The 23,590-nt window shown below is 43.0% G+C and overlaps 1 protein-coding gene across 1 annotated transcript in view; it reads right to left on the bottom strand.

Annotated features, from left to right (window-relative positions):
• LOC126198693 (uncharacterized) overlaps positions 1-23,590 on the bottom strand; it is a 117,316-nt gene that overhangs the window by 26,015 nt on the left and 67,711 nt on the right. The window contains exons 5-6 of the mRNA XM_049935192.1: positions 11,264-11,460; positions 925-1,064 (exon numbers count right to left, since the gene is read on the bottom strand). Of these exons, the coding sequence (XP_049791149.1) occupies positions 925-1,064; positions 11,264-11,460 (337 nt within the window). The remainder of the gene's footprint in view (positions 1-924; positions 1,065-11,263; positions 11,461-23,590) is intronic.

The following is a 23,590-nucleotide window of genomic DNA, read 5'->3' on the forward strand; positions in this document are numbered from 1 at the left end:
GCTAACCTCTCACCTCACTCAGTAGCCTTCCCCATCATGAAGAAAAATACACACGCTGATCTACAAAATGTAGGTTTCTTTTCGTTTCACCGAACCAATTATCACGCTTTCATTTTTCTGTGATTTCAGTTGCTTTTGCAATAGCTCCAATATAGGAGCTGCATGCGAAAGGAATGCCAAACGTGCAGCCATGGCCAATTTACGTTTTGTTTTCAAAGAAGCGTAATCCGTAAAGAGAAAACTGCAGAAGAATTCTCACGTAGCGGTACCGGAAAGTAAAAAATGAAGTAAACAAAATTTCGTTCGGAAATGACGATAAGACCGCTCCCTCCCTCTTCCTGAAAAAACGTACTTCTATTTATGTGTATGGGGAACGAGTGGAAACCATAAAAAGCTACGAATGACTCGTTCCACGTTCTTGACAGGGAACCTATAGAACATCAAGAGTGTGTACAGGCCTAATTTGGTGGGGGCAACTCTCTTATTTCAGTATTTTAGCGTTTAGACGATACCGTAGCGTGTCCTGTTACGAACCCCAGGTCTTCCAACATTGCTGTACGTGAGATACGAATTTATTTTAAATTGCCACAGGTTATTACAGCTTGTAATGATGAACAAGCGACGCCATAAGTATTCGCACCAGTTGAGAAACGATGTCGCATGCAATATTTTTATTTTATTTTAACACGCAATAAATTAAAACACATATCGAGTTTCTTCTTTAAACCATTTCCGTTGGCAAGATAGGTTTTCTCGCAGGCGTTTGATTTACGACTGCGTACCAGTGACATTAGCTGTTGGAGACAGAGAAACTGAGAGAAGAGAGTGACAGCAGACAGAAGAGAGTTTAGCAAAGACGAATAGCGCGCGTCCCTCAGCGCTGCAGCATGCTGTTGCGAGTATCACGCGTGATACGATACGTACCGATGTTGGCGCGAGAGCCTGGCTCGTTGTAGTAGGACCGGCTCAGCACTTCGTGCTGCACGTCACGCAGACCCAGCAGCCGTTGGATGTACATGTCAGACGTGATGCGCGGCGGCAGAGGCAGCTCCTCGTACTCATACCTGTCCAGCAGACAACAACACGAAAATCCTCAAATGTGCAATGCTATCTGTGCAAGTCTACAGAAGCGTACAGTAAGAACATTGCGTAAAGCTGACAACCGAACACCTTGTAGAAGCCTCTTAGACAGGTAGAGATTCTTACACTTACATGACTCAGAAACAAAGTGAAGAATTTCTCATTACTCATTCCTACGATTTATTGGAATATTTCGACTGACGAATGTAAATTCCTTGTAGCTCCAATATTTCTATTAGCCACATATATCGCGAGTGTTTCAGTATATAGAGTGAATTTTTTAGTCCGAGGCAACGAAATAACTCAACAAGTACGCATCGGATTACAAAGCCGAAAAGCATCCACAGGACGTGGGGTGGGTAGCAGCTTTGAAATCTTAAGTAGCAACATTTCATTTTTAATGTAGATTCAGATTCTAGAAAATAAATGTAACTTTTATGTGTAACACTTTTGGCGTTGTGCGATAGATGACGCAGTAGTCGACAAATAACACAACTGAGCCCCAAAACAGTACCATCTAGAGTAAAATGCGTTTAATAACAAAAAAAAAAGTAGACATGCTCAGTAAATGTGACAGAAGCTTATTGAAGGTGTATCCTCTCACCAACTGGGTGCTCGTTTCAGTTGTTTCGTCTCACCTGTCACCAACGTCCGCCCCTGGAAGCTGAGTGGTACCGGCACGGTAGCTCAGCGTGTTCGGGCAGAGGGTTAGCAACCCTCTGTAATAAAAAAAATAAAATAAAAAAATAAAAACTGAGTGAACGGATCAAGGAACAAACTAAACGGCTGTCAACGGACGTCCGCAACGAAAAAAATCAACGAGCCATGTAGAACAAAAATGAGATTTAAAAAAGTGCTCAACGTGACGGAATGTCATGCCTAATGGCCCGGGTTCGATTCCCGGCTGGGTCGGAGATTTTCTCCGCTCAGGGACTGCGTGTTGTGTTGTCCTTATCATCATTTCATCCCCATCGACACCCAAGTCGCCGAAGTGGCGTCAACTCGAAAGACTTGCACCAGGCGAACGGTCTACCCGACGGGAGGCCCTAGCCACACGACATTTCCATTTTACCTGTCAGCAATAGGGAGCTTGTTTGAGGTACGTCCTCTCACCTCTCACCAACTGGGTGCTCATTTGTAAGAACTATTTCACAGTAAGTTCACAGAAATATCGCCGCCCACTTCAGTGCACTTGTTTTATACGCACATAGAATGATTCGACACAACTGACAAATGTTTCCAATGTAATCTGCTGACACGCATTGGCGAATCCCTGAATCATGTTTTCGCGCGTTATTGGTATTTCAATATAAATTTCACTCTTCAAGTACCTCCAAAAAACAAAAATCAGGCCAAGTAAGTCTGGCCATCTTACAGGACGAGGCAGTGGACAGCCTCTTCCGATCCACCGACAGCTGTACAAGCGATTTAATACTTCCCGTGCTGCTACAGAATAATGTGCTGGACAACTATCATTGAAACCACATTGCTTGTCGCAAGCCCAAGGGAAGGTTACAAGCAATATTGCAAGATCATCCTCCTCAGAATGTTCGGTGTTTATCATCATTTCGGTGATTTTGATAAAGAATGTAGTACCAGTGAGTTTGCCACGAATTGTTGCACATCAAACATTCACATTCCAATAATGCATGTTGTGTCAACTAATCTTACTGTGATTCGTCAAGGTCGACTCGTCAGAGAACGATAATCGACCAAAGAAACTGAAGTCTCTGTAGTTGCTGATGCGACACTGGCAAAATGTTACTCGGTTCTGGAAATAATTGGCATGAAGTTCCTGATGGAGGGAAATATGAGAAATAATATTTTCTATGTTTCAAAATTCGGCAAACAGAGTCTGACTAATCCTCAATTCACAGCTGAGAGCTAAAGTCGGGATTACAGTGCAGTGCAGCTAATATGGCAGTTTCATTATTCTCTCCAGCAGCTGTTCTTCAACGATTCCTTTTTCGTGGTTGTACAGTACCCTCCGTGAAAAACTGTCGAATAACCTGACATCCTATGTGTAAAACGTTGAGCGTAAATGGCTGCAGCATTATTGACAATTTTGTCACTTTCTCCATAAACGTAAACCATTCCAATTTTCTCTTCTATCGAAATAGCCTACTTTCTAACTAATAACGAAGTCAGCTTACGAAGGAACGTATTTAAGAAATGAGGGACAACGTGCACACGATGAAATCAAGTCAAACAATGCAGAAATGAACGTTTCAAAACAGCAAGTCGTTTTCCACACACGACTGTTTTTATGTTTTTGACACCTGCATGTTGTTTCCAACAGTCCTAGACAAGCCACTGTCTGAAATGGATTGTAAAACAAAGTGAATTCAAATTCTGATTGCTGATGACATTATTCTGTTTACAAATAACATAGAAGAGCTTCAAATATTTGTTCGAGAACTTGCATTATTCTGCTCTGAAGTTTGTCTAGAAATGAACTATGATAAAACCAAGATTATGATGAATGAGTGGACACCAGAGGGATGTATACCCTTCAGAAGCACACAACAGCAAAAAAGTCACAGAATATGTCTATCTGGGTCAACTTGTAAATATGAAAGGATACCTAAAAACAGAAATATTTCGATGTATTAAATTAAGCTGGCAAGCTTATGAAGCATACTCTTCAGTTCTGAAGTCTAAAATGTTGGCTGAGTTGAAGAAAACAGTTTCTGGCCAGTGTGTACTGCCAGTAATAACTTGTGGCTGTGAGGCATGGACATTAAATGCATTCATTGTTTGGAAACTAATAGGAACACCAAGAGGGGTGGAAAGGTCAATGTTGGGCTACACAACGATAGATGGAAAGGAAGCAGTTAATAACAGACAGACAATAAAGGCCAGTGACATATTGAAAAGAGTGAGTAGGAAGATCAAACCTGTAATATTTGGAAACAGTGCAGCGTCCTGCTTGACACAGTCAAGTCGTTTAAATATCTGGAGGTAGACGTAACGTTGCAAAGCGATATGAAGTGGAACGAGCATGTAAGAACTGTGGTGGGGAAGGCGAATGGTCGGTTTATTGGGAGGATTTTAGGAAAGAGTGGTTCACCTGTAAAGGAGACCGCACATAGGACGCTCGTGCGACCTATTCTTATATACTGCTTCAGCATTGTTTTGGATCCGTACGAGGTTGGATTGAAGGATGACATCGAAGCAATTCAGAGGTGGGCTACTAGATTTGTTACCGGTAGGTTCGAACAACACAAATGGAAATCCCTGGAGGGAATGTGATGTTCTTTTCAAGAAACACTATTGAGAGAATTTAGAGAACCAGAATTTGAAGCTGACTGCTGAAAGATTCTACTGCTGCCATCGTACATTGCACGTAAGGACCACAAATATAAGACATGAGAAATTAGGGCACATAGGGAGGCATATAGACAGTCGTTTGTCCCTCGCTCTGTTTGCGAGTGTAGCAGGAAAGGAAATGACTAGTAGTGGTACAGGGTACCCTCCACCAGCTTGCGGAGTATCTCTGTAGATGTAGATTTAGATGTAGAATACCTTGAAATGGCAGTGGGCTGGTCACGTCACTCAAAGAAAAGATGGCAGGTGGTCAAAAAAGTACTAGATTGGAGTCCAATTTACCACATGAGACCACAGTGAAGACCACCAGGGTCTCGCGGTTCTAGGCGCGCAGTCCGGAACCGTGCGACTGCTACGGTCGCAGGTTCGAATCCTGCCTCGGGCATGGATGTGTGTGATGTCCTTAGGTTAGTTAGGTTTAAGTAGTTCTAAGTTCTAGAGGACTGATAACCACAGCAGTTGAGTCCCATAGTGCTCAGAGCCATTTTGAAGACCACCAGGCAGATGGGACAGAGACTTGAGAATGACAGCCGGGGTGAACTGGCAACGGGAAACTCAAGATCGGCAGAAATGGAAGAACCTGCAGAGATTCTGTGCTGCACGCTGACTCAACGAGGCCGCAAGTGATTGAACTGGCTGATAATGATGATGAAACTATAAGAAAAATGAATGAAAATGGAAATGAGAGCTAAAAAGCGAAAAACTAATTGTATTACCACACTAGAAAGAAGCGTACAACCCACTTGGAGTCGAGAATGTATTCAGTAAAGTAACCTACATTTCCCCCCCCCCCCCAAAAAAAAGGTTCAAATGGCTCTGAGCGCTATGGGACTTAACATCGGAGGTCATCAGTCCCCTAGAACTTAGAACTACTTAAACCTAACTAATGACACCACACACATCCATGTGCGAGGCAGGATTCGAACCTGCGACCGTAGAGGCCGCGCGGTTCCAGACTGAAGCGCCTAGAACCGCTCGGCCACATCGGCCGGCTACATTTCCAAAGACCAGCATTACAAAACAAGTTTAATAAATTACGATTCTCGTTGTTTTTTATTTATGTTCTGCAAGTATTCGTGGGGATACGGAGATCAACGGTAAATGCTGCTAAATGTAGTAACTCATTCTCCATAGCAAAACTTATCGACATGGTGGCGTTAGTACTGGTTGAAATTACTCCTATAGCCATTCCAAACGGATGTGCTTCTGTTGTCCTGCACATATCCCTTCGTTATTGTGATACTACAACCGCCTACATATCTGTCCCATGCCGAGCGTGAGCACAAGATTAGATTAATTACAGCACGCACAGAGACATGTAAACGGTCATTCTTCACACGCTCCAAACGCGAATGGAAGGGGAAAAAGCCTTTGTAACTGGTACAGTGGGACTTATCCTCTGCCACACACTTCAGAGTGGTTTGCGAAGTGCAGCTGTAGGTATAGATGAGCTTCGCAGGTTCAAGGCAAGCAACTGATAGTGGTGAGACGGCATGCAACGAATCGTTGAGATCCGTCGCTTGAGTACAAGCTGCCATGGCTCACTTGCCTCAACGCATACGCACCAATTTCTTTCCAAGATGAAATTCCTACTTTCTGTAACTGTTACCATCTCGGACCGTGTAATTCTCGATTCCAACGAGTTCTCGATTTTTGCTAAAACCGACCTCGGTTCTCAGATTGCGGTTTTCGGTTTCCGTGTCTCAGTTCTCGCTTTTCAGTTCTTGGCTGTGTTCTCGTTTCCGTTGTCAAAAGGAGGCCATAGTTCTCGGATGGCAGATTTGTGTTTGTTTTCATTTTGTTCATTTTACCCCTTAGTACGCGAGTTCCGACAACAGCACTGACTTATTCACTCGTTATACACACTCCAGTCACATTAACGTGACCACCGCCTATGTTAGACGTCAAGTGCAATAACTACCGGGTGATCAAAAAGTCAGTATAAATTTGAAAACTTAATAAACCACGGAATAATGTAGATAGAGAGGTAAAAATTGACACACATGCTTGGAATGACATGGGGTTTTATTAGAACCAAAAGAAATAGACGCGTGAAAGATCTCTTGCGCGCGTCGTTTGGTGATGATCGTGTGCTCAGCTGCCACTTTCGTCATGCTTGCCCTCTCAGGTCCCCAGACCTCAGTCCGTGCGATTATTGGCTTTGGGGTTACCAGAAGTCGCAAGTGTATCGTGATCGACCGACATCTCTAGGGATGCTGAAATACAAAATCCGACGCCAATGCCTCACCATTAACTCCGGACATGCTTTACAGTGCTGTTCACAAAATTATTCCTCGACTACAGCTATTGTTGAGGAATGATGGTGGACATCTTTGCTTTCTCTTACTTTGTTGTGCTAATTATTGCTATTCTGATCAGATGAATCGCCATCTGTCGGACGTTTTTTGAACGTCTGTATGCTTTTGGTTCTAATAAAACCGCATGTCATTCCAAGCATGTGTGTCAATTTGTATCTCCCTATCTACATTATTCCGTGATTTATTCAGTTTTCAAATTTATACTGATTTTTTGATTACCCGGTACTTACAAGTAGCAGGGGACAGCACTAGCAGTGGAGAATATATAAAACGTGTCGGAGGGGGTGGGAGGGGGGGACACGAAAAACAGTGCTGTCATTGTTCTAATGCGGAAAAGGGGCGATTTACGTGACGTCCAAAATTCCACGTTCGTTGGCTAAGGATGGAAGCATTTCCAAAATGGCTGAGTTGATAAAATTTTCGCATGACGCTCTGGTGACAGTATTCCGTGCATGGTAGAATGCGCCGAAGCAACTGTAAGTACACCACGAGCCATAGAAGACTGGGGTGAACGATAGCTGCAGAGATGTGTATTGGCAAAGACATGCAACTGTTGAGCAACTGACCACTCACATGAACCAAGGGGCTACCAACAGTGTCTCCTCAGTGACCACTCAGCGAACATTGCTGCGTACGAGCCTCTGCAGTAGGCATCTGGTTCATGCAACCACGCTGACTGCTGTTGATCGTCGACGAAGGCTGGAATTTGCACGCCAATGCCCCAATTGGATGTACACTGAGTGGCGACATGTGACCTCTTCAGATGACACACGTTGTATGCGACAAATGGACAGACAACTGTTGTTGTGTATGGCTGTACAACAGTCTTCATAATGATACAATGAAGGCTTTCACGACCAGATGTTTCAGCTGCCGAGAATTCTTCCGGTTTGTATGGCTGTGGTCCATGGAACTTTTCTATCCCTGACGATTCGTTCAAAAATGGTTCAAATGGCTCTGAGCACTATGGGACTCAACTGCTGAGGTCATTAGTCCCTAGAACTTAGAACTAGTTAAACCTAACTAACCTAAGGACATCACACACATCCATGCCCGAGGCAGGATTCGAACCTGCGACCGTAGCGGTCTCGCGGTTCCAGACTGCAGCGCCAGAACCGTGCGGCCACTTCGGCCGGCCTGACGATTCGTCCAAAGCTACGTTGGACATCTTCAGAGGTGCTCCTGGTTGTGCTCAGTCTTGGCGACTGACGAATCGGACGTCGAAGAAACGTAACGTTAGCGACAGCCCCGGACAGTGCACAAGTCCCGCCCAATCACCCCCCTCCACACCAATCCATATCCTAAGCTCCGCCCATGATCTGCCGCATGTTCCGACATCAAAGTTGTTCGTATCACAGATATGCCAGTCATAACAAGGGAGAAAATCAGTAGTTAGTACGAAATACAGTTTTTCCGGCACCATTGTGAAAAGAATTAGAAATACATTCATTGAATCATCAATAAGAAAGAAAAATAAAAATGGTATCCACACTGTCTTTTTTATTTCATGAGCTTTCATCTGCACTATATCAAAAAATCTGATATTTGATAACTGCAGTGAGCGCAAATTTCCGTCACATCGCGTAGTGTAAGAAATTCTGTTGGGAAATATTAATTGGTAGTATCGCCAAGGATGCTGTCCATTATCTCGATTGTCTAAAGTCAATGTTGTGCATAAACAAGACAAAGTCGATGTCTTAGTTTGTTTCTGATTACCTCATTAAGACTAAAGAATATAAGAGTGGAATAATGTAGAAATGCGTATTGCAAGCAGTCAGATATTTATACAGTGACATTCTTCATTAATATTTGCCTATGTAATGGGTGAATTTTTACTTGTGAACTCTTATGATTGCTTGCTTATAGCAGACACGAGATTACTTTGAGTTCTTCTTCAGTGTTTGAGAGCTTTAGAGCTGCCTATTGTTAAACATATGTACATAATTTCGTCAGTGTCATTCCAACACATCTTATCGTACTTTAATGTCTGTTAGATATCAGTTTTGACAGCAGTTGACCACAACAGTCAAGATTAGGTACCTTGTGTATGATAACTTTATTGAGAGGGCATATTTTGACAGTATTACACAAACTGCTAAGAAGTACTAACAGCACAACACTGCTAGTATGAACAACCGCGGTAAAACATAAAACGACGAACAAAAACACGACAGCGACAGCGAGGAGGACTACCAAAGATCATATTGAAGCGCTCTTGGTTCGTGGGGGGTAGGTGTGGAGGGGGGTAAATGGGTGGGGCTTGTGCAAATGTCCAGGGCTATCGCTAACGTTTCCTGTCGAAGTCGTGGAAAGTGGGCGTGGTCTGGATTTCACGTGATAGCACAGATAAACCTTGTCAAGGATAAAATATAATTATCGATCATAGTAAGTCAAAGATAAAAACTTATCATCGATTCTGTAGCGCCACTGTTCATATATCGCTGAGTTTCATAGCTTCTTCTTTTCTGTTAAAAATTATCCCCATGTTTATAAATTTCGTTGGCTTCTCTATATAGCTGTGGATAATAGTTCGTCATAGTACATAAAACTTCAGTTTCCGAAAATTTCACTACGAGATCACCCGACTGAAGAGCATGTTCCGCCACGGATGACTTGTCTGTTTTCCCTAGTCGGCAAAGACTTTTATGTTCCTTCAACCGTGTATTCACACTTCTCTTTGTAGTTCCAATGTAGACCCTACCATATCTATACGGAATCTTGTATACAACACTTGCAGACAGAGGGGGACGTTTATCCTTAACGGAACGAAGTGCTCGGCCTATTTTCTTAGTTGGTCTGAAAATCGGTCGAGCGTTATGTTTCCTTAAAATCTTGCCGATTTGATCCGTTACTTTTTTGATGAAGGGTAGAGAAACCGTGTTCTCCCACCTCTGTGTCCTATCGTTGTCCTTAGGCCTCCTGTTATTCGGTCGTTATTTCCTTATTAGAGTACCCATTCTTCTCAAAAGCCTGCTTTAGCAACGGCTACGCACACCTTTAGCGCATGGGAAGTTGCAAAGGTGTAAACGCACCGTAACACCGAAAGAAGGTCCTTTTAAAAGGTCTCAACTTTCAAGCGCGAAGTGGAAATGGCTGCCGTCAATACATCTTGGAAATCATAGTCGGGAGCTATAGTGAGGCATTACCGCAGAAACGTAAACAATACTGAGTTATGTGACTCGTCGCGGTAGTAGCGCGGACCTTCCGCGTCGAATCTACCTCAACTGTTACGGCACTTAGACCCGTATTACACTATCAAATTTCTTAGTCAAAGTTGATATGTCAAATGTTTATGTCAAAGAAATTTGATCGTGTAATAAGGAACTTTGTCAAATGTTGCCTGTCGTCAAATAAATGTGATCAAATCTAGGGCCTCGCCATCGATTTGATCATAAAAGTCGTTTGTCTTCTGTTCACTGCAATGTGAAATGTAACCGCTTGGAGCGCTGGTGTCGCTACAGCTACTTGATGTCTCTGTAGTGTGTTTGTAAATATGGCTTAAAAGTTGGTGTTTTCCTTCGATTCTTTTTTTTTTATATTTTTAATAAACTGTCCTCGACAAGGTTGGGGGTGAGCAAGGGGCACAGTGTATGCTATTAATTGTGTGTTGATGGGCAAATGGAATATGCTGCAGGCGACTTCATGTCCACAATCAAGCTACAGCCGTCCACCTCTACATCTGGAAACATCCAGACAGCTTTTCAGCATGCCAGAATAGAGAATAGAAAATGAAACATTCTTTCTTAGCTTTCCATTCTACTTTGTTTATCCTTGAACTCTAGATGCCACAAGTTAAACAGCGCTTCATCTGTTTCGTACTTTTTATTAATTTTGTAGTTGTTGGAACACTAATTCCATTATTCAAAATTAAAAATAGTTCTTATTGCCCATATATTGTATTAAACATTTATTTACATTCACACATTGCCCTTTCAGTGCTTTATAAATCGCTTCACACCTTTCTGTAATTATTTTGGTTAATGTGCAATGAGATATTCGAGTGCAGTGTTGTAAACTATAGTAGCTCTCTCCTGTGTCAAGAAATCCCAGTGTCACAGTTTGCCTGTCTTCTGCACGTAAAGCATTTCTAAAAAGCGTATTTTCTTTTGTAATACGAGAAGCTACTTTACTGAGCAAATACTGAAATACTCTCTCACCCATACCTAAGTAATATACGTCCTTCATTAGCAGCTCTCCTGACACAGTTTGCAGAATGCTTTTACTATCTCGACAAAATACTTGTGGCTTCATCCAAGCATCTTTTCTTTTTTTCCGCCTCTTTTCTTCCAAATACACACACACAGTGCAATTGTCGTACTAGCAACTGCAGTGCATAATAAGAGGTTGTTGTCCGCCATATTGAAATTTGATGAAAAATATGACGACAGTGTAATACCTTCGCGACGTCAAATATCTTTGTCAAACAAATTTGACGAATATTTGATCATATCTTTGTCAAAGAAATAAGATAGTGTAATACCGGCCTTAACAGTGAGGGTGGGAAGCAAGGAGAGAGACGGAAGGAGAGAGTGACTCACCCCGTGGTGATGACGGGCAGCGGCCTCAGGGCCCTGGGCACCGGCGTGTGGATGCGCTTGAGCAGGTGCGCCGCTTGGCCGCGGATGGCGCGCGCCTCGTCGTCGAACGACTGCAACAAACGGAAACTGTCCTGCCTACAGCGGGTCAGCAAGAGAGCGGGCCAGAAGCGACGGCCGTCTGCAAACAGGGCAGCGACCTGACAGTCAAACAAGATACCACACTCAATACACACTAACAGCGTACCCAAGATCTGTGAAAACTTATGTTAGTTTTGTGGAAGGTGGAGGGACGAACAAAACGAAGACAGTTTATTACAAAACAATTCTCTAGATATACAGGTGTCACAAAAATAACTGTACAACTTTGAAAATTCGTACAAACTTATTTATACGACTTACAGACTTCGGCTTGGTGCCATCTTGAAGGAAAATAGATGAAGTGCTTGCATCACGTGGTTCACTAGTGCAGAATCACGCCACCGCAAGCGCTAGCGGCAGTTACAGCAAAGATGGCTGCTTTAACAAATCTCGAGTGTGCCCACTATGTGTTTTGGTTTGACGAGTGGGAGTCTGCGACAATCGTGCAACGTAATTTTCGTAGAGTGTGGTAAAGAACCTCCCAGTAGTCTGCTGTTTATGAGTGGCGTAACTTTTCTTGAAACTGTATGTCCGGTAAGGCATAACAAATCCTCTGGTTGTCCCCACGTGTCGATCAGTGTCCTAGAGCAAGTGAAACAAAGCTCTGTGAACAGTCCTACAAAATAGATCTGGCACGTTTCTCGAGAGCTAGGCATACCAAAAATGACTCTCTGGCGTTTGTTAAGAAAATAGCTGTAAATCAAAGTTTGCAATGGTACAAGAACTAAAAAATACTGATAAAACTGCTCGTAAGGATTTTTGTGTGGCAATGTTATATCGATTGGACGACGAAGTTTCATTGGAAAGTTAATCTTTAGTGATGAGTCCACTTTTCACTTAAAAGTTTGGAGTCCAAGCCAGAGCATAGCTCGGGCCACATCACGGTGTTCAAAAGACTGTACCCAAGTATAGCTAGGGCCGCGATTTTCTAGACGCATGAGCCACGTGTTGCTCGAAAATTGGACTGGGACTCATTTCGTATGAAACCAATGTGGACGTCTCGCTGACTGTCCCTTGATAAATGCTGCCTTCTGTTGTCAACTGCTAGACTTATTTCGAAAGAAATCTTAGCGAATGTAACAGCCGCTGTCGCGGATGGCTGAGCCAAATTGTGGTCACACTCATGTAATTTCGTGCATGTACTCGTTAGGTTTTGCAGTTTGCTGTAATTCTGCCACAAATACATCACGTTTGTTGAGTGACGGATATGTTGTGCCTGTCCTTTGTGACATGTCTTAAAAAACGGACACCATTTTGATCCAGCAGCCTCTATGAATTAAGACTCTGCGTCTGTAATTCCTTTGTTTTTTGTTGAGTGAGCAAGAAATTACCCTTGAAGATATGTCAATCATACATGTGCAAGTAACGCTTTAAATAATGACGGAGATGGCCAGTCTCCACAGCACAGTATTCCTCTAAGTGTCCAGTCTTCAAAGTGCTAAGTGATAAAATTAGTAAACAACTGTAGGGCTTGGGGCAGTGAAAATCCACGAAAATTCTGGAACATGAATGTCATAGCCCAAAATTGAATGTGTTTTGTGCATTGAGCAAGAGAAAACTGTCAACAGAATAGCGTACTCTGATATACTGGAAAAGTTTCTAATCACACAGATTCCCGAGAACGCAGTTTATGCAAGATGGCTGTCTGCCACACTACATCTCAGACGTCCTGGATTTCTTAAATGTCCCCCTTCCATGTAAATGGATGGACTGAAGTGCTCCAATATCATGGCCCCCATTTGCTCCGAACCTGACATCTCTTTATTTTTTCTTTCGGGTTCATCAAGGATACTGTCTGTGTCCCACCTTTACCAGCTTCTCTACCAGAGTTCAGAAGTAGAATCCACCTCGCAATTCAATAAGCCATACCTGACATGCTGCAGCGAGTTTGGCAAGAAATCAAATTCAGATGGGATGTGTGCTGCATAACCAATGGAAGTCACATTGAGCCAAATTGTGGTCACAATTGGTAAAAAAAGGTAAAAAACGTGATGTATTTGTGTATAAAATGACATCGAAACCACGTCTGTAAGTTAAATGGATTAATCAGTGTGAGCTTTCAAAGTTGTCGAGTCCTTTGTCATATACCCATTACTAATATTACTACTTTACAATAGGTATCTTCTACCTACATTGTACATAAATGAGATAGAATACTTTTTGAAAAACATCATCATCACCTTTGAATGTTAAAACTATTTATTCATAAATCCACTATTGCAAGCACATGCCATTATTTTTTAAAAATATATAAATGTGTGAAGGGTGAAACTGAACTCCACTGATAAAATTTCTGGGGTTATTCAGGGATATTATCTGAGTATTTTGGGATAAGGGACCTATGGTCTCTAGTGGATCGTTACAGAACAACTGCATTTCGTTTGATTTCTTACACTCATTTATATTTGTATCTGTATTACACAATAGCGTAAATGTCGATGATATGCACTGTTTGTCTGGTCTGGAAACAAAACTGTTCCATTCACTCACGGTACTTGTGTTGACATTTGTCCACTTTACTCTTCACCTTCGAACTTGGTTTCAGCACTATTCGGTTCCGTTTTGGGTTTGTCTTTTCAGCAGCGTTAGTTGCTCATTAACAATGATATGCAGCAGGACTGATAGGTCTACTGATGAAGAATTGGGTGATAAGTACCTCGTGTGAGGTTTACTGAATGCAGTGGGAGAGTAGCACACTGATGCTATGCTGATTTATACCCATCTGTAACACCAACCACTTCACAACAGTTTCACATCAGTCTAAAAGCTGTTGTACTATTCTGTGTTTTGTGGCAATTACTCATTACAGGCTTTTTGACTGTTGTGCATGTCTTTTCGTAAAATCAAAAGGAAACGGGGATAAAAACAATAAATCGTAATTGCATTATACTCTGTCATGAGCTATTGCAAGCCATGGATGCATTACACAAAAATACTCAGAAAATATCCGTGAACAAAATGTCGCTGGAGTTTGGGTTCACCCAGTATATGTCATCATCACAACCAAAAGCTGAGTATTTAACGTTGTTAGTATCTTTTGGATAAATAACATTAATAATACATGTTCACTGTATGATAAACAACGAGACTGCCAACCATTCCCCTCTTAACACTTAGGTGGCTGAAACCCTCTATGTTTAAATAATTTGTGAAGCTTTTTGGAGAGACAAAACCCAGGTGTCAGCCAGCAATCCTCTGGGGTGTAGGAGGGAAGTTGTGGGCGATCTGTGAGAGAGTTGGTGTTTATAGAGTTATGGTTTCGATGTCGGAACCTAGTCATCAGTAGTTGACTTATTCTTGTGTACAGGATACCTCGAAAAATATGCAAATGTATTCCCATACGATAGTGTGAAATTCTAATCAGTCAGCTGAGCCGCCGTCAAATGGGACTCCGTTGTGGTGTTCCGGCTGCAGCCGCAATAAGGCTTCGCACGACACCACGGTATCTTCGACAACGAGACGAAGTTCGTTTCAGTTTTATTATGATGCTCTTGCTCTTCATAAATAGGTAGCGATAACTGTTGTGTATAAGAGCATGCAAAGGGGCTGTAGAGCAACATCCGTATACATTCCCTAAAATAAAACCGTGCAGTTCAATGTTCGAAGATTCATGTGCAGACCATTTCCTTCCAAAACCTGCCGCTGCCAGGCTGTCCACGGCTAATTGCGTCGTAACAAACGGAGATGTTCTGAGGCAACTTAACCCATTCCAAATAAACTGCAGAGCCGTGTAAATTACCGCTAGTGTGCTTGTAAGACGTTAAGTCATTGAGGATAAACGGGGTTCAAGTTTACCTTGCGCAACGCCTATTGCCTCAGAGAGGCATGTTGGCAGGACAGTCGGCTTGGGCGTCTTCCAATTGCTCCAGATACCATCTGCCGGTCTAAATAGCAGACACCTACTCTTGACTGCCTCCGCTGCTGCAGCCAACCGTTGGCTTTGTCTCAGGAGTGTCGACAGTGCCTTCCTTTGCAATGACGCATAACAAAAAATGGCCAGCTGAAGACCTTTTATCATTTTTTACGTTGAGAGAGAAGTGATTATACCTGAAACCAATCCCCGCTGGGAAATAAAATCATATTTCGCGGGAACTCTATGGTGGGGCAAGAGTTATTCGTTGATAGCAAACATCATATGATGCAGCTTCAAAAACGTTGAATATTAATTAAAAATGAATATTAATTAAAAATACGGTCCAGACGTCCGAGAAATGTCAGTTAGAACTCAGCCTTAAAACAAAAGCAGGACGAGCGAAACAAGTCTGAAAGCCTCCAGTGAATATTTCAATAGATTAGGAGCTCCAGAATAAGATTTTCACTCTGCATTGGAGTATGCGCTGATGCGAAACTTCGTGCCAGATTAAAACTGTGTGCCGGGCCGAGACTCGAACTCGGGACCTTTATCTTTTGCGGGCAAGTGCTCTACCACCTCAGCTACCCAAGCACGATTCACGCCCTGTCCTCACAGCTTTACTTCTGCCAGTACCTCGTCTCCTACCTTCCAAACTTCACAGAAGCTCTCCTGCATACCTTGCAGAACTAGCACTCCTGGAAGAAAGGGTATTACGGAGACACGGATTAGCCACAGCCTGGGACATGTTTCCAGAATGAGATTTTCACCCTGCAGCGGACTGTGTGCTGATTTAAACTTCGTGGCAGATTAAAACTGTGTGCCGGACCGAGTCTCGAACTCGGGACCTTTGCCTTTCGCGGGCAAGTGCTCTACCATCTGAGATACCCAAGCACGACTCACGCCCCGTCCGCACAGCTTTACTTCTGCCAGTGCCACGTCTCCTACCTCCCAAACTTCACAGAAGTTCTCGACTAGGAGCTCATTCGTAAACTACAAAGACAACAATTAATCACAGATTAAAAATCTGAACTGTGTAGTATTTCGTGTACATGTGGTGTTTTCTAAGTATGTCTCTACCGCAACAACTGTTACAAACTAAATAAAAAAATATTTACTGACTACTGATTGAAAGCTTACACGATCTTATCTCGGTACTGAGAAATACAGCGTGCTGTTGCAATAAAAATAAATATATGTGCTCAATGGACAGCTGACCTGATCTTATTTATCAGTTCTGAGCACTGCGTCAAGCAAATAAACATTTCTGCTTTGTGTCATGACACCATGATCTTCAGTTTCCTTGTCTGCTATCGTGAACAACGAGATATCTGGCGTTTCCAGATCAATTAGGAATTTCATTTCTCGAAGTACCAAATGGTGCTTCTACATACATCTTTCAACCCACTTCCTTATCATTTGTCATTTAGGTTTTTGCAACTCTTTGCGGAAATGCGTTCACACCGAACTGAATTTCGCCCGGTCTCCGCATAAAGAGCTATGTATTGCGCAATACAACCCTTTAGGGGTGCTCACGCGATCAATTTTTATTGCGCGTTACTGAGTATTGTAAAATGATATTGACCATCTCAGAGGGATAATAACGGTTGAAGGACACTGCAGAGCTTTAAAAATACTCTTGCTTACTCAAAATATTGTGCAACATATTGTACTGTGTAAGGGTAGCATTGCTCAAAACACGCCAGTTCCTGCTGAGAGTTCGTAATTTACAGATATGAACAACTTATCCGGTGACGCCGTAAGAGTATGAACACACCAGGGAAGACAGAGGAAAGGAATTGTCAAAGTGTATTCAAGTGAGCACCTGGGCTACATATTTAATACTCATCTAGTAATTATCTGTAGAAGATTTCGACAAAAATATATTACTATAGGCCACAGTGTAGAAAATGAAATCTGTTGAATATAAGGACTGAGACTTGAAATGTGAAGCACAAAATGTCCTCCTGAAATTCTACAAATAACAAATTACTCAAGTACTTCCAATGTTTGAAGCAATTACACAACAAGGTGCTAGACTATATTTTGCAAATTTGTATATTATTCATTTCAAATTTTATAGTTTCTGATAATGTACCTATTAAATAATAGCAGTAAACTTCAATGTAATGTATATAAGTACAAATACATTCGTTATTTTATTATTCCCTCAAAATATACTTTTGCGGCTTTACACCTTGGTGTATTTTTCAAGCACGTGCAAATAGCTTCGCAGTTTTCCATCACAATACAACTGATAGTAGTTGGTGCAGTGAATGTTGAAATTTGAGGCCTTCAAAAGTTTTTACAGTCGCAAGGTAATCTGCATCTACCTCTATACTCTCAAACCACCAAGGAGTGCATGGCAAAGGGGACGTCCCATTGTGCTAGTTATTAGGGTTTCTTCCCATTCCATTTACGCATGGAGTGCGGGAAGAATTATTGTTCGAATACCTCTGTGCATGCTGTAATTATTTAATCTTATCCTCACAATCCTTTTGAGAGCGATACGTAAGGGTTGTAGTATATTCCTAGAGTCATCAATTAAAGCCAGTTCTTGAAACTTTGTTAGTAGACTTTCTCAGGATGGTTTACGTCTATCTTCAAGATTTTGCCAGTTCAGTTTCTTCAGCATCTCTGTGACACTCTTCCACAGATCAGACAAGCCTGTGACCGTTCGTGCTGCCCTTTCCTATGTACCTTCAACATCCCGTGTTAGTCCTATATGATACGGGTCCCACACATTTGAGCAATATTCTAGACCCGGTCGCAAGAGTGATTTGTAAGCAATCTCCTTTGTAGACTGATTGCACTTCCCCAGTGTTCTACAACCTGCTTAACCAACGACTGAACCAATGTAATCACTTCATTTCATATCCGTACGAAGTGTTACATCCAGATTTTTGCATCGAGTTCCATATCGTCGAATGCTGACATGTTCGCTCTGAAAGCACAGTTGTGACTAACACTGTAGCCCATAGACTTCTCGTGGATAGGCAGAGCATGTAGCGAAGCCACCCTGACTCCCCTTATACTAATTACTGTCATAAAATTAATCTAGAAAACCCTATTACACGTTCATGATGCTGAAAAGATTACGAAATTGTGGCTCCTAAACTTTCCCAGCGTAATAATTGGTTGAATTCATGTCGGGTCTCCAGCCGAAACGTATTGGCATCTGGACACAATATTTCGGCGGTCCACATGGCCGCTATCTTCAGGTGAGTTAGTGCGACAGCCTGCTCATTTCCATCATCTAGGTTTTATTCGTGTCTGGTCTCCAGCCGGAACATATTGTCATCTGGACACAACATTTCAGCGGTTCACCTGGCCGCTTTCTTCAGGTGAGTTGGCTGTTGCATTGACTCACCTGAAGATGCCGGCCAGGTGGGCCGCCGAAACGTTGTGTCCAGATGACGATATGTTCTGGCTGGAGACCAGGCATGAATAAAATCTAGATGAGGAAGTTATTTGTACCAATCGGACATCTATCAATTACGTAATTAAAAAGCTGCCTATGAGATAAATCAAACTCGAGAATCAGAACTAATTTTCTCCAGCCATAAACAGCATCATTGTCATGCCTGAATGGCGGAAAATCGGATGGACGGGTTAAACATTTTCCCAGTTCCAGAATGAGATTTTCACTCTGCACCGGAGTGTACCCTGATATGAAACTTCCTGGCAGATTAAAACTGTGTGCCGGACCGAGGCTCGAACTCCTTTCTTTCAGGAGTGCTAGGTCTGTAAGGTTAGCAGGAGAGCTTCTGTAGTGAAGTTTGGAAGGAAGGAGACGAGGTATTGGCAGAAGTAAAGCTGTGAGGATTGGGCGTGAGTCGTGCTAGGGTAGCTCAGATGGTAGAGCACTTGCCTGCGAAAGGGAAAGGTCCCGAGTTCGAGTCTCGGTCCAGCACACAGTTTTAATCTGCCAGGAAGTTTCACTTTCCCAATTCATCATTTAGTTAATATTAAAATCGCTTCTTACGGCGAGTTTTCTGAAGTCTCTCTCTCTCTCTCTCTCTCTCTCTCTCTCTCTCTCTCGGTACTGATTTTCGATTTCATTTCTCCATTGAACTTCTGGAAGTATTTGTCAAGTGTAATATCTGGTCTGCTGCAGGAATGAACCTCGATAAATCGTTTGTAATTGGGAGTGGACAGATGTAATTGTGTGACAGGGCTACCTTGATTTATGTTTCTTCCGCTTTAAAATATACTTTCACGTTTAACTTCACTGAAGGCCTTTCATTTACTCTAGCTTCCCCTGCCCATTTTTTATTAATTATATCACCGACTTGGCAACAACGCTCAGAAAGTTGATGAACAAGACTGATGTCTACGTACCAGGGACAGAAGACCAGCAGGTGAGGGAAGATCTCACCGTCCGATAGGGAAAAGATGTTTTTCTGTCTCACTGACATGACGACAGCTGCGATCATTGAAACATTCCCTTCTAAACAAGAGATAACTCCACTCGCTACAGCGCGTCCCGGGCATAAACAATGCGCAATAATATTGTGCCGTTGTGCGCGCAATATGTGACACAATACTGTTGCTCAATAAATACTGACCGTGGTCTCGAATCCCAGTGCCTTATGGGGATGGCGTTGGAATCAGGGGACAGGGGTGTGAGAGAGGTGAGCGCAGGTTTAGGTTAAATGCGCCAACAAGGCGACGTGCGACCTACGAACTGTACCGCCGCAGTGTTAACGTACCTTTGTAATCGAACGCCAATTGACTCGACAGGGCGCGGCTTACCTTCGAAACCACCGACGTAACATCAAACGCAGAGGAATACGTAGCACAGTGGTGACTTCTACACTTAAAACTAATAGAGTATAATAACTACGGAGGTGGTCCCCAAATATACGTTTAATAAATGTGCGTTAAGTGTTGATACGCTTTATCCGATGTAACTTACGTTAGAGGGAACATGCCTTTATCAGTTCAACGGGCTAAGAATCTTTGTTCGGAATACTGCTACACATTCTTCTCAACATATCTTCCAATCGCTGACAATCCGTTCAGAACTGATGGGTTAGTAAATGAAAGCCGCACACAGACGTCTATGGCGTGTTTATGTTGACCACCGGTGAAGTATATAGCAAAAATCCTTTGTACCATTTTCAAAATATCCTCTTACATTAACAGGTTTGAATACTTCGTCGCGGGCGGTAATGAACGTACATGGTTCTGCTAAGAAAACGGGTTCGCTACAGTTATCAAAATATTTAACGACGTTGTCGTCATTGTAAGCAATATTCTTTCGTTGTCACAGATTTTGTGTAAAAGAGGCTAAATCTAATTCTGGAAACGGAAAACACATATGCTGTCAAGTTAAATACGAAAAGGCTTCGTCTCAGATATAATGACAATAAACACGAAATAATAAATAAACATCAATTGTATGACTTCTGATTTAAGGGTGGGCCATGTGACAGGAATGACAAAACTAAAGTAAGACTACCTTCCCTTGTACACCTACCAAAGATCACATATCATTATTTCTACAGCCGCCAGGCAGTAATGTACAATTGCAGGAAGATTTATCCCTAGAACGATACAGTGGTGAACTGGACCCTGCTTCAATTGGCTAATGGCGTTAGCAACCACTCGTCTATCTAAATGGCCACATTACTTGCCGTTTTCCGTTTAGTGATCCACTGCCATTGAGACGACGCCCCCTTAAGATTCCCAGATTTTATTTCAAATACGTATTACAAGAAATATACGTGAAACAGACACGATAGGACACAAGCGAACTGAGATCTCGGCTGGTACACAGCGACAAAGATAGCCATGAAAATGGGACAAGAAGAAAAGTGGGAATGGAGATCATAGGAGGTCTGAGATTAAACATGTCTCCCGATACTGTAGCGTCCTTTTAAATACCCCTTGCGTGTTTCGATAGTCACAACAGCTAATAATAATACTTGCATAGATTCCTGGTCCACCTCTAATGAGATGGTTGTATGTACCCCCTACCCACAGTAAAAAACTATTGGGTTAAGTGTCAAATGAACAAATAGGAACTCCGCTTCTAATCCATTATTCGGCAAATGCAGCTTTGAGAAGATTGTTGAAATATGAGGGGCGTTTAATAAGTACTGCAACACATCTTTTTTTCGGCCAATTTCGGTTGAACACTGCAGAAATTCTTGTGAGACATCGTGGAATATTCCCACTTCCGCCCCTGTAGTTTCATGATTTACAGGTAGATGGCGACGCTATACGTAGTTTTCAAAATGGCGTCTGTAACGGAGGTGCATTCCAAGCAGATTGCTGTCACTGAGTTTCTTTTCGCGGAAAACCGGAGCATCGCAGATATTCATAGGCGCTTGCAGAATGTCTGCTGTGACATGGCAGTGAACAAACGCACGGCGAGTCGTTAGGCGAGGCCTCTGCCATCATCACAACAAGCTCCTGTCTGATCTCCCACGCGCCGGCCAGCCGCACACAGCTGTGACTCCTACAGTGCTGGAACGTGCGAACACTCTCATTCGAGGTGATGCAAACGAATTTCTCCTCCTGCGTGACAATGCAAGGCCTCACTCAAGTCTGCTCACCTTTCGACTTCCATCTGTTCGTCCCAATGAAGGATGCACACTGCGGGAAGCAGTACGATGGAAATGGAAATAAGCGTTTGGTGTCATTGGCCTGGAGGCCCCTGGCGGGGCAGGTCCGGCCACCTTGGTGCAGTTCCACGCGACCTGCGCGCCGGATGGGGATGAAACGATGATGAAGACAACACAACACCCAGTCCCTGAGCGAAGAAAATTCCCCAACCCAGCCGGGAATCGAACCCGGGCCCGTAGGACGGCAATCCGTCACGCTGACCACTCAGCTATCGGGGCGGAGAGCAGTACGATGATAATGGGGATGTAATTGATGCAGCAAGACGTTGGCTCCGACGTCAACCAATACAGTGATACCATGCATGCATGGAGGTCCTCCCAGTAAGGTGGCGTTAGATTGTCGTATTGAACGGAGATTATGTTAAAAAATAGGGTTTTGTAACCAAAAAAGTAGGGAATAATATGGTATGTTGGAATCCTGAATAAAACTAACCTGCTTTCAGAAAAAAAATTGTTGCATTACTTATCGAACGCCCCTTGTAAATGTGCAAATGAGGGATTCTGTTATCATGAAAAGACGACCAGGGAGACTTACGCCTTAAAAACGCCAACAAAACATTTAGCACGTCACGAACATATAAATTCTACCAATAAAAATCTGATCAGCATAACAGAGAAATGCAATTTAAATGGACAGCAATAAAGACGTTAGATGTTCCAAGGAGTATGTATATCAGGAGCAGAGAGATGCGTTCTCTGCAGCTCAATACAGAGTATACATTCCGACGTCTCCAGCTTGCCCTCTGTCTTTCTCTCCACAGCTGCCCGATCCTGACAACTGGCAACGCTAGTACATACTCTAAGTGAGAACTCAGTCTATGTTTCTTGGAAAATACATACAAACAAGAGCAATGGTTCTTTGTGTCATGCATAAACAACACTATGACAACGAGATAACAGTCAACAAACGTACACCAGCATGAAGTTATTAGCGAATGTCCTGCAGCTTCACTGGGAACCGAACCAGAATTGGTTTCCACATCCGCCAACGGCAATGACAAGGACTCTTCTCTTGCCGCGCGGGATTAGCCGAGCGGTCTTGGGCGCTGCAGTCATGGACTGTGCGGCTGGTCACGGCGGAGGTTCGAGTCCTCCCTCGGGCATGGGTGTGTGTGTTTGTCCTTAGGATGGTTTAGGTTAAATAGTGTGTAAGCTTAGGGACTGATGACCTTAGCAGTGAAGTCTCATAAGATTGCACACACATTTGAACATTTGAACTCTTCTCTTGCATCGCGGGAAGAAATTATCATACCCCAATTTCTGGCAAGCTTCGACAATAACGAAGGCGCCGTCCAACGGACATACACACCCCCGTAATACTGGCTATCAACGATCGTTACAAGGTCAGTATCGGTGATTCTTCCACATGCCACGTGTTATGCCCCCAGTAACGTTACGTGTTCTGGGCACAACCTCTCTAGTTGAGTGAGGCATACGAGCAAGGCAACTTGAGGCCCTCTCGATCTCTTTGTAAATACTGCGCTGACTACATACATACAGATCATCACATCGCTACAGCGATCAGATCGGACTTGGATACTGCATTTCTCTGACTACAATGAACTTCATATTATTCGAGGGAGGGGGAAGGCTCTGGTTTACAGTGCTTCTGCTCTACTCTGGACTTATACTGCGACTGTGTTTGACCTGCTGGTATAGCTTAAAGCGCAGTGTGCACAGTGGGACAGCTAGCTGTCGGTAGAAACT

This window comes from Schistocerca nitens, chromosome 1, assembly GCF_023898315.1.
Source record: "Schistocerca nitens isolate TAMUIC-IGC-003100 chromosome 1, iqSchNite1.1, whole genome shotgun sequence".
Taxonomy (NCBI): domain Eukaryota; kingdom Metazoa; phylum Arthropoda; class Insecta; order Orthoptera; family Acrididae; genus Schistocerca; species Schistocerca nitens.